This window comes from Monodon monoceros, unplaced genomic scaffold, assembly GCF_005190385.1.
Source record: "Monodon monoceros isolate NGI ecotype Baffin Bay Population unplaced genomic scaffold, NGI_Narwhal_1 Super_Scaffold_15, whole genome shotgun sequence".
Classification (NCBI taxonomy): domain Eukaryota; kingdom Metazoa; phylum Chordata; class Mammalia; order Artiodactyla; family Monodontidae; genus Monodon; species Monodon monoceros.
The window spans coordinates 22,386,599-22,399,336 of NW_021703771.1; the positions used below are offsets into that span (position 1 = coordinate 22,386,599).

General features: G+C 39.8%; 1 protein-coding gene across 1 annotated transcript in view; it reads right to left on the reverse strand.

The window, feature by feature from the left end:
* MDN1 (midasin AAA ATPase 1) overlaps nt 1-12,738 on the reverse strand; it is a 154,412-nt gene that overhangs the window by 123,676 nt on the left and 17,998 nt on the right. The window contains exons 3-9 of the mRNA XM_029224342.1: nt 10,894-11,118; nt 10,431-10,538; nt 10,158-10,350; nt 7,137-7,379; nt 6,775-6,906; nt 3,841-3,944; nt 1,884-1,998 (exon numbers count right to left, since the gene is read on the reverse strand). Coding sequence (XP_029080175.1) covers nt 1,884-1,998; nt 3,841-3,944; nt 6,775-6,906; nt 7,137-7,379; nt 10,158-10,350; nt 10,431-10,538; nt 10,894-11,118 — 1,120 coding nt within the window. The remainder of the gene's footprint in view (nt 1-1,883; nt 1,999-3,840; nt 3,945-6,774; nt 6,907-7,136; nt 7,380-10,157; nt 10,351-10,430; nt 10,539-10,893; nt 11,119-12,738) is intronic.

The window sequence follows — 12,738 nt, forward strand, 5'->3', positions numbered from 1 at the left end:
AATATAAGAAGCAGATATGAAAGCAAAAGCAAGCTTGCAGCCCAAAGTATAGCATGGTCGGCCCTGCTTGGGAGACCCGGGACGGTTTCACAGAGCAGGAGAGGCACCTGGCAGAGGTCGCTGGTGACTGTGAGAGGGGACTGCTGGCAGAGAAAGCAGGCCATCTCTGGTGCCAGCACGTGAGGCATCAAGGCACATTCAAGGTGTACGGGGGAGACAAGGTGTGAGAAACTGCTAGGGGTAAGTTCCCGGCACTTACTAGGTATGAGACTAGCATTATGTAAAGAGCTTGTTTTCTGAAGTGTAATTTGATATTTCAGCAAGAAGTCAAAGCCAGTCTTTCTAAGCGTAAGATGGCTGTGGTTGGCAGCAACAGAAATGCAGTTCCTTGTGTTCCCCGTGAGGTCGGCATAGGAGATTATTTTATTTCCTAAGTAATACACACAAGGTTTTTAGCTACCAGTCATTTATTTAGGAGAGTGTTATTAGGATTAGTAAGTCCAGAAGCTTAAAAATAACCAGTGAGCTTCTGAAAGTCAGCTACCTAAATATGACCTAGGTCACTGCAGCGAGGAGGTGTGTGCTCCTGTCGCACCTGCGGTGAGCAGAGTGACACACTGCTGATCAAGGCAGGAGTGGAAGGAGGAGTTCTGGCTCATCCTTCAAGTACAGAATACAGTAAGAACAGAGTGGCTGTCAAATGTTCTTCTCATCCTCTCAATCCCCAATAAATTACACCTAAATGTGAACTTCAGCCCTCCCCTTTAAAGAAAAGACTCACAATTTCAGTCTGAAAATAAAACATTTAAAGGTCTGCAACAGCAAAAGAAAGAGGAGCACTATGACAAAGCAATACAACAAACATTTACAAAATGCCAGGCACGGAGTGGATGCTGGGGATACCAAAGCTGAGTTAAGTTACTGGAGGAGCTTATAGTTGAGGGCGGCAAGAGGGGAAAAGACAGACATACAGGACACACAAATACACAACTGGGAACCAGAGTGAGATAAGAAACTCTCAAGTGTAAAACAGGCTGTAGGGTTATAAAATCACACCATCAAGGCAAGGCTTCTTAGAGATTATACTATCAAGGTTTACCCAGTAATCGGTGAACTCTGAAAACCCCTCTGCTAGTAAATACCTAAATGCTAGATAAAATATTTGAAAAGGTTGTCTGGTGCCACTTATTTATCTAAAAACTTATACCAAGAAAGAGGAAAGCATCCCTGCCATGACTGAATGGTCACTGACAATGCTTTATTTGTGGCTCTCCAAGATGAAACGTTGGAAGTCGGGACGCTTCCCAAGTGAGGAGGTAGATCCAAGGGGAGACAGGAGGTTGGCAGGGTAAAGTGAGGCACACCTCTCAGTGTTCGCGGAGAACCAGAGATACTACAAAGTAAACCTATGTATAAAACCTTTAAAATAAGTCATCTCAATTTTCATTAATACCCCGATCAAAATGTACATAAAGTTGTTAAGTGTGAAAGATATTAGTTACAAAACAACTTAGCATAAAAAAGATCCTTTGGGGACAACTGGGGAAACTTAAACATGGTCCGAGAATTAAGTGCTACTGAGGAATTACTATTCATTTTATTGGGTATAATAATCATTACAGTTATATATGGAAATGCCCTTAGAGATGCATGAAAGTATTTAAGGGTGAAATGCTATGAGGTTTGCTTTCAAATATATTAGCAAATAAAAACTACTAGATGAAATTAATACAGTAAAATGTCAGCATATTAACTGTTAAATTTAGAGTGACGAGTATTTTGGTGACTCATTGGGCTATTTCCTCTGTTTACATGTAAGTCTGACACTTTTAATAATGAAGAGTACGAAAGAAAAGCATTGATACTTTCAAATAACCCCATACCTCATTCAGTTCTGTCTTATCCATGTTATCCAGGTAAATTTTGGTCCAGTATTTGTCTAGCAGAGTAGCATGACTATTTAGCGGTCGATACCAATTTCCTCCGCAGCTCAAGAGTCTGTATTTCAGAATGAAAAACAGAGTCACACAAAATTCCCAATTTTAATCTTGAATTATGCCCCTGGTTATCCCTTGCTAGACGTTATCTCACATCTGAGTAAAACTCACAGTTCCTTCTGGTGCCAGACAGCACTATGTTGGGCTTATAGGGAGCATGACAATGAAAGGCTGCCACCAAGCCAGGTTTGACTATTTTCCTAGGGGGAGTAATAGGGCTTTAACCAAGTTATTTTCACATCACTGCAAATGATCCTATTAGACGTTTTGAACTGAACAACATGTTCCTTTTCCTTAAGACATAACTTCAGGAAAAAGAAAACCTAATCCAAGACCAACAGCACTAAAAATAAGTTCACTGCTTATTACCAAAAGCGACAGTACCTAAAATTATTTAACATGCCCAGAAGAGAAGGAATATTCATTAAACACATACTCTGGGCAAGCCATGGGCTTACACCTAAGCCATGTAATTTAATCTTCACAACAACTGCCCTGAGGGGATGATGCCTTTCTTTTCTTCTAACTGTAAGGAAGAACTGTACAGAAGAGGAGGAGAGTAATGTTCCTTGCTCACTCAACTATGACTACAAATGGCAAAGCCAAGAACTGAACTCAGGTTTGTGTGACATACTTCTATGATGTCCCAGGACTTTCTGGGAAATGTATCTAGCAGGAAAGAACTTCACCATCGCTGTGAATAAAATCAGGGTCTATTAAAACTAACAGGGCCTAGCAAGGTCTTCCTTAGAACTGTTAGCTCTGCATTCCATCTGGAAGTGAATGTTCACAGAGGTACAGTAAACACTGATATAATCACTAAATACAATGTGGCATTATTTTCACTCTTGGGCATTTTAAGACCTTAGAGAAGCTGTACAGTTATAGACAAGTAGGAGGAAATAAACCACTGCCTTCACATTATTTTAAAAAGTAGATAGGGACATATACTAAGTTTGCTTAGGTTTTATTCCTTTGTTGATGCTTATATTCAATTAATTTTTTTAAATGCCTGAGGTCTACATGGCTTTATCATCACCACCATCATGGCTGGGCACTTACTACGTGACAGGTCTTTAGTCACTTCACCTAACCTTCATAACTTACACCAAGTTGTAAAGTAGGTGTTATTGGCCCCATCATAATCAGTCAAGCAAGGTACACACAGGTACAAAGTGTCAGTGTCAGGGTTCAAACCCAGGGCTATCTGACAACAGTCTCATCTCTGATTATGTTTGAAAACATGAAAACAAGACAAAGTTTTTTAAGACTGGTTACTTATTTTTAAGTGGGGGGAAAAAAACCACTTTTACTTTCTAAATTAATTATCTCCATTAAAAATAGTCAGGAAGGGGCTTCCCTGGCGGCGCAGTGGTTGAGAATCCGCCTGCCAAAGCAGGGGACACGGGTTCGATCCCTGTGTCCCACATGCCACGGAGCAACTAAGCCCGTGCGTCACAACTACTGAACCTGTGCTCTAGAGCCTGTAAGCCACAACTATTGAGCCTGCATGCTGCAACTACTGAAGCCCGTGTGCCTAGAGCCCATGCTCCACAACAAGAGAAGCCACTACAGTAAGAAGCTGAGCACCGCAACGAAGAGTAGCCCCTGCTCACTGCAACTAGAGAAAGCCTGCGTGCAGCAATGAATACCCAACACAGCCAAAAATAAATTAAAAAAAAAAAAGTCAGGAATGAGAATGTTGAATCTGTCATCACTGCTAACTAACCTTGCTTAAAATGGGCCCAGAGAACTCTATTCCAAGACTTTTGTACTCAGCACTCTAGCATGTGGACTTAGGAAGAGGCTCCATCGTGGGAATAGAAGGGTTAATGGGACATACCTCCTGGTTGCAAAGAACTGAAATCCAGGAGCCACTTTCAGACAGTCACCTTGGCCAGGAATCAAGAGCTCTCCATTCTCCAAGAGAGGGATCAGCACGGAAACCTAAATCACAAAACCCCAGTGATAAAGCTATTAAGACAGAAGTAACAAACAAGAAAGCAAAAAAACCCTCTCACCAAATGATGAACACGTCCTTAAAGGAAACCCTACTTCTCACAGCATGAACTGGGGTCAAATGCCAGGCGGGAATACTGGAGCCACCTACACTCCAGCAGAGCAACTTATTCATTCAGCATTCACTGAGTTCCTACTATGGACCAGAATCAAGCAAGAAAGGAAAAATCCAGACATGACTGAGGCTTTACAGCCTAGAGTCTGACGGGAGATAGCCATGCAGACTACCATATAGCATGATCGGTGTGACCCCCAAGGGGTGTACAAAACGGTATGTGAAGACAGAGGGTGGCTGTAGATCAGTGTGGAGTAGTTTAGAAGCAGGGCAGTGAAGCCATTCTAGAGGTAATGACATTCACTGAGTCTGAAAGTATGAAGAGGGATCAGCCTGGTTTGTTGGGAGAGCAGTGGCACATTTATTCTAGGCAAAAATCTTCAAATGGATAAAAATGTATATGCCTAAGAGCATGGCATGAGAGGACTCTTACAGTTAGGGTTAGGGCAGAACGTGTATATGAAGTAGTGGAAAAATACTAGGCTTAGAGATAAATGATAAAAGGCCTTCTGTGCTGAGCTAAGGAGTTTGAGTTTTTTTCATGAAGTTGTTGAGAGGATTTTAGTCTGAAGAAAAACTTATTTTTTATTTTAGAAAATGAACTGTGCAACAATATGGAAGATAAACTGAAAGAGAGCCAGCCTGGAGGGAAAGAAGCGAAAAAGGACACCATTCAGGTAACAAAGGTAAGATGGCAGGATAGATTAGATAGACAGACAGATAAAAATAAGAAGGCCTGTGCTAAGGCAGTGGGCTAGGAGGGAACAGAATAAGAGATAAGGAAAAAGTACTAAGCAATATCAGACTAAGTGAATGCGGGACTAGAGGAAGGAGACACATCAAAATTCTGGCTTGGTAATTGTGTGGCAGGAAAGGCTGTTGCAGGAAAGAGCAGATAAGGTTCATGTTGAACATCCTGAACCTGTACCTGCTAAGGAAGATCCAAGTAGAGATTTTTCAAGAAAAGTATGGACTAGACATATGGGTCTAGGGGATGTGAGTTTATAGAAGTTTGAGGAAAAAAACAGTAAGAACAAAGAGCCAAGGAAGAAGGTCCTAAAATGTCAAGGTAATTTTATCAAGCATCCTTATTTCATACATGGCTAGGAGATGAAAGGAAAAATATTATAGGGGCAACTCCAAGATAACTCTGACACTTGAAACAAAAGACAACCATACTGAATGAGATCTATAAAAGCCATAAAAGCTACCTTAAAATAGTAATTAGTTAGCAATTAGCTGAGAAGTTCTGGAAATAACAAAATAATAATCAAGGGTCCAGGTATGTTTTAAAATAAACACAACTTCACTATGATGATGATGAAGTTTAAATCAACTGAACAGCATACCCTCTGGAACCAAATGTATTGATAGTAACAGAAGGGGAATGGTCTACACAAAATGGAACTCAAAGTACAAGAATTTTCTGATGTTTACCAGACGTTGCCCAAGGAAGATCAAGACAGAAACTAACAGTTTGGTCTTGAAATCTGGACTTGGTCATCAAAGAATGTACTTGGCTATGGCAAAGGGATAGATCCCTAGGCTTCATCATGACCTGAATGGAATATTCCTTATGTTCATCTACCTTCTTTGGCTCAAATTCTATGATTAATAATACTAATGACTTCCCAGGTACCCTGATGTCTGAAAAAATTGCCCAGGAAAGAGAGCTATAGAAAGCGCTACGACTCAACAAATACTTTTAAGTTGGCCTTGCAGTTTATAATTCAGTTTTATTTTTAAGTGTCATTGGTAGTAGTCATCCTTGGCTCTGGGCTTCTTAAGAAATTTGACTCTCCAGCCCTATAAAACTGAGCATTAAAATCTTAGAACATGGTGGTCAAACTAAGCCAATAACCCCATCACATTTTTACCTCACTAGACTCTAAAATATGTGTGTCATAAGACACACACATATTTATAGCCCCTCCTTCCCCATACATTTCCCTAAACCTAAAGACCTTTCCCGCCTCTCCTTCCCCCTCCCCCATCTCTGTCTCCTCTCTCTCTCCAATCCAAGAGGGGAAAGTCCATATACAGGTGGCTTTAGGGTTCACGGTAAAAGAAAATTAAAACCAATCTCAGGAAAATCTACCCAAAGGAAGATTTTTTTCATTCTGGAATACATTTTTTTGGTCATAGTTTACAGAATACAGAAGAAACATGGACTGCCTCCATAGCTAAATTTTATACACATATAAAAGTGATCTTTTTGAAGTCAAAAATATACATCCAGTTTATTTTCCTTAATGGAACAAAGACAAGCAGGCTCTTATTATATCACCTCTTCTTTCACCTGTCCTCAGCCCACTGCTCTACAAATGCCATAGCCAGGGAGCTGGGTCTCAAAGTTCTCAATGTATATGCAGCATGGATTAAGATGTTTCCCACCAAGCCTATTCTTGGAAAGTCTGTGAAATTGCTCACATTTTCAACTAAAGGAGGAAAAAAAACTACTGTGAAATTGATCACATATTCAACTATTAAAGGAAACAGTACAAGCAGAATTTTAATAATTTTCTATCAAACAAGAGATCAGCCCAGTAATCCAAGAACTCAAACCAGATTAGGTAGATAACCAACATACCATCTCTAATGAAATACTTATGTTGTTTAAATAATCCCCCAGTATCACTATTAACACAATTCTCATTCTCTTCAAAGACAAGAAATTAGCGAGTTACTAGGGAGGTGACATACCACGTCCAAGGGAGCATAGTCAATATCCTCCAGAAGGATCCAGTGCCCATTTGTGGCCGCCTGTGTCAGGGTACCAGGCTGCCACACAAACTCTCCTGGGACATCTGTGCAGCGATACATTCCCAACAGCATCTGCAAAAATATTATTGAAGCCACACACCTGAGGAGCCAATGCTACATCCTGCGATTAGTTCCATTAAACTTCCACAGGGTTATAACAGGTACCTGAGGTTTTACAGCGTGGTCCCCTCAGTTATGAGGAAGACCAATAACTATTCTCATATTCTCTTAGCAAAAACAATATTTTAATGCAAATATTCACAAGTATGCTCACCAACCAAAATCTGCCATTTCTTACTTACCTTACTGTCGGTCTGATCTCCAAGCTGGACTTTGAGAAGCTGAGGGGGTTTCCTTCTACCTGTCATTGCAGCTAAATGTTCAACTAAGGAAGTTTTCCCACATCCAATCGGTCCTTCCAACAACACAGCATTCTGAGAAGCCACTGCCATAGCCAGGGTCTGAAGATTTTTGCAGACTGACTCAACCAGCACATAAGACCTAAAGGCCAGCTCCTGTTCGCAAGAAGAACTCCGACTACTGGCCTAAGGAGGCAAGTGGAAAATAAAAGGCAAATCAAGAAGAGTCTTCCCATCAAAGAGCACAGGTTAATTTCTACAACAGTGCTTCCACCGGCTTCTACATAAACCTCTGCCGATAAAGTGGTAGTACAGGACCCACAGTAACAACAAGTATGTTATCCAAAGTAAGGATCTGACTTGTTCACTTTCCTTTCTCCCCCACACTCCAACTCTGGGAACTTGCTAACAAATTTAAGAAAAAGTCTCCCAAACTTTAAGAAGCCACAAAAGTTGACACACAGGGGATGGGAGCAAGCCTCATCTCTCATGACTGGATTTTTGTTTTTCTTTACCTTACCATATTCTAGGATTTTACGTCTAAGATCAAGAATGCACAATACACTTATGAGACCATCAGGGGAGAGTAAGGACACTGAAAGGATACACTATAAAATTGTTCAATTTTTTCCAGGTGTAATAAAGAGTTCTGGAAATTTTTTAAGTCCTTTTTTTCTTTTTTTAAAAAAAATTTTATTTAAGTATAGTTGATTTATAATGTGTTAATTTCTGCTATACAGCAAAGTGTTTCAGCTATACATATATTATTTTTCATTATGGTTAATCACAGGATACTGAATATATTTCCCTTATATTATATATACATCCTATATATAATAGTTTGCATAAAGTCCTTTCCTTTTATACACACACACACACACACACACAAAACTACAAGCATACCTCAAAGATTTTGCAGGTTGAATTCCAAAACACAGCAATAAACCAAATACCATAATGAAGCAAGTCACACAAAATTTTCGGTTTCCAGTGCACATACAAGTTATGTTTACACTACACTGTGGTCTATTAAGTGTACAACACAGCTTTATGTCTTAAAGACAACGTACATACCATAATTTAAAAATACTTTATTGCTAAAAATGCTAACCATCATCTGAGACTTCACCAAGTTGTAATCTTTGCAATAGTAACATCAAAGACCACCAGTCACAGATCACCATAACAAATATAAATAATGAAACAGTTTTAAATATTTCAAGAATTACCAAAATGTGACACAGAGACACGAAGTGAGCAAATGCTGTTGGAAAAATGGCACCAACAGACTTGCTCAAGGCAGGGTTGCCACAAACCTTGTTAAAAAAAAAAAAAGCAATATCTGAGAAGCACAACAAAACAAGGTATGCCTACATTTAGCTAAGAAATGATGTGGTATCTGGGAGTTGCTTCAAAACAATATGGTGTGAGGACAGTATTCAGAAATATAAATGCAACATAATTGATCATGAATTTATAATTACTGAAGCTGAATGATGGGTACATGTGGATTCATTACACTATTGTTTCTACTTTGGAATACGTTTAACATTTTCCATAACAAAAAGTAAAATAATAATAATAATGTACCCAATATGTTTAATGGGTAGTTTCAGTTTTGCAAGATGAAAAAGTTCTGGAGTTTCTTTGCTACCAATGTGAATATACTTAACACCACTGAAGAGCACACTTAAAAATGGTAAAGATGGTAAATGTTACATTCATTTTACCACAATTTAAACATATTTTATTAACAATGGATCTAATATGACACAGAAAAAAGGACCTCTTGGAAAAGTGCAATGATTATTAACTTTTAAGGAATGGTAAATTCTCAAACATAGCTTGTCCCCTAAAGATATGTGAGGACAAAATGAGATTCAGGGCTGGAAGTTCTTGAACTTTTTGCAGAGCTGTTACTCTTAGCAACCGGCAGGCAGGCTGGGCTGTAGCTCCATTCTGCACTTCTGCCCCAGTGCTCTGCCACTGCCACCCAGTATATCAAGCCTACTCCAACCAGAATCCTTCCCTATGTTAAAGTTCTAATGCTCCAAACCTAATCTATGTTAGGAGAGCGGTTAAAGAAAGGTGGGGAGGTCTTCCTGACCAGAGGGAAACACAAGGCGCTTTGGAAATGCTGGCGTCTCAGTGCTGGTGACAGAGATATTTAGTTTATGAATAATCATGCAGCTGTACACTTAAGACATGCACTTTTTTATATCTATATTATACTTATCTTTTTAATTTTGTACTTCCCAGATACAAACTGATAGATCAAGGAATGACTCGGGACTTGTTCCAGGAAGAAAACTGGGTGGGTCTGCCCATCAGACAAAGTGACAACTGACTAAAGACTGCTGGGGAAAAACAGACTGGTTTCCAATGTTCCCAGATTATGGAACCAGACTCTGATTTACAAGACTTTCCAAAGTGTAGTCTGGAGGCACACTCTTGGAAAGGTCATTTGCTATGGCAGGGGAAGAGCTCACTACAGATGCAACCCTCTCACACAACAGGCAAAGAGAATATTCTGACAGAAAGAGGCCAGGGAGTTACACCTGCGCCTAGCCCCATCTCTGCCAAAGGACAGCCCACAGGTCCTGGGCAAGTCATTCTGCCTTAGTTTTACATAAATATGGTATCACAACGTGGGCCACCCAACTTCAAACAGCTGTTGTAGCAAGTAAATGAGGTCATACACGGAAGAGCTTTGTTAAAGTTTAAAGCTTTTGCATAGGCATCATTACAATTTCTGACTTCACACTAAATAGGGACAAAGTGACTATCAAAGAGGAGGGTCCTGGATGAATTTCTCTTACTCTCTCCTTGAACACTTCTGTAAGTGGAACAGTAATCTGGCAAACTCGATTTGGCTCACACCTAGAACACAGAGCCCAGCCAAGGAAAAATACACACTCAGTGTTTGGATGGAAGAGGGCACACACGCCACTGCTGTCAACATACCTGCTCTCCAGGGGCTGGCGGCTGCCCAGGCAGCAGCACACCACAGACAGCAGTCACCCTGGAGGAGAGGTCAGCTGAAACAAGGTGTCCTTGTAAATACTGCAGCTCCTTCTCCTTACGCCAAAGGGAGGCTTCTGGATTGGCCAACACCAAGGCTTTCTCTAAGTCCTGCAGCTGGGCCTCTTCTAGTAACCTGAGGAAAATGAGGACCTCATCAACTACTCTAATGCCCAGTAAAGCCACATCGAGATCTCCAGGAATGCTCCTGCTTACCTTAACCTGAAATGGATCAGTTCCTCACTGTTAAAAATCTTCTTAAGGAATGATAACTTGTGCTCTTCATTCATACAGGTGACCAAAGAAAGACAATTGGCTGTGTACCTGGAGAAAACCAAAGTATATAAACTCAGAACCTGCAGCTGATTCTAAAGAATGAAGGAAATTTGCTAGCCAACTGAACACTAGAAAAGGAAATCTTATAATTAACACAGGGAAGGGTAGAAAACACAAATCAGGCAAAATAAATTCACCTAATGGAACACAAAACAATGGAATTCCACTCATACCATCTTATTTCCCTCTGAAATGACACGTGAAAGGGAATAAGAACCCCAAAGGGACCAGAACAAAAATGACATCTTTTAAAAGGTTTCCCTTCCCTCCTCATGCACACAACTCCAGACTCCGTCAACCATCCCCACACTAGAAGCACAGGAACAGCCCAACAGCTACGCACCAGCGGACCAAGGTGTCATGGCTCCTGAGGAGTGGGATGCACACGCTCCAGTCCCAGAGCTCCCGGAACACAGACTGCTCTTGCTGCAGAAACTTGTAAGCTGCTTCCATTAGGTCCCGGAGCTTCATCCGTCTGCGCCCATACCGGACTGGATTTGCATCTGAGCTCTCTAGGAAAAGTCTTTGAAAGACTGGAGAAGTGTCCCTGAAATACTTCAGGGCAAACCTTCAGAAAGAAAAAGAACTTTCATTGCTTGGTAAGAATATCAAAGTATACATATCCACTTAATGAGACAATGGAACATAACAGTAACTCCCAATGGTTTGAGAACCAAAACAGATGAATGCTTAAAGCCACTAGTCCTAAGATTATATTCTGTTCAAGTTCAGGAACCAGAACTGCAGCATGAGATATCTAAGAGGAAACAAAAACCACAAGAACTTATCACAAGTGTTTACTACTGAAAATAAACTCATTTTCAACAAATATTTATTGACTTCTCACTATGAGTCACACACTGTGTTTCAGACACTGTGTTAAGTCCTGGAGGTACAAAACCAAGAAGATACTTTCCTTGAGGAGCCTGCTATCTAGGAAGGAGGAGAGTCACAGAAACAACGAGAGGCACAAAGAAAACAGATTCAACTGAACCTGGGAGAGTCAAGAAGAGATGCTTTGGCTGCACCTTAAAAGATGAAGAGGTGATCCTCGTGAGAGGCAGTAAGATTGGAAAAGAGGGACAAAAAGCTACAAGACATACAGGAAATAATTAACAATGGCAATAGTAAGTCCTTCTGCATCAGTAATTACTTTTAATGTAAATGGTTTACTCACAATCAAAAGACACAGATTGGCTGAATGGATATAAAAAAGAAAAAAAACAGCATCAAACTATATGCTATGTACAAGAAACCCACTTTGGATCTAAGGCTGCACATAGGGTGAAAGTGAAGAGATTAAAAAAAAAAATTTCCATGCAAATGGTAATCCAAAGAGAGCAGGAGTGACTATATTAATATCAGTCAAAACAGACTTTAAATGGATAGAATAATGAGACAGAAGATCAATAAGGAAACAGAGGACTTGAACAACACTATAGACCAAAGGGACCTAACAGACACATACAGAATACTCTACCCAGCAACAGCAGAACATATATTCTTCTCACATGCACATGGAACATTCTCCAGGATAGGGCACATGTAAGGATGCAAAACAAGTCTCAACAAACTTTAAAGCAATGAAATTACACAAAATACTTTTGTATAATAATACAAAATATTACAATAGAATGAAACTAGAAAGCAACAGCAGAAGGAAAACTGGAAAATCCTCAAATATGTCAAAATTAAACAACACACTCTTAAACAACCAATAGATCAAATAAGAAGTCACAAGGAAAATTAGAAAGGACCTTGAAACAAATGAAAAGAAAAATACAACACACCAAAACCTATGGGATACAACAAGAGCAATGATAAGAGGGAAGTTTATAGCTACAAACATGTATATTTTAGAAGATCTCAAGCTAACAACCTAACTTTACACCTCAAGTAACTAAAAAAAGAATAAACTAAACCCAAAGCTAACAAAGAAAGGAAATAATAAAGATTAGAGCAGAGATACAGACTAGAAAAACAACAGGGAAAAAAAATCAACAAAACTAAGCGTTGGTTTTTGAAAAGATCAAGAAAAGTGATACACTCTTAGCTTAACTAAGAAAAGAAGAGAAGGTTCAAAAAACAACACAAATGAAAGAGGGGACATTACGGATGCCACAGAAATAAAATAGACTATAAGGAATACTATGAGGGAATTCCCTGGCGGTTCAGTGGTTAGGGCTCC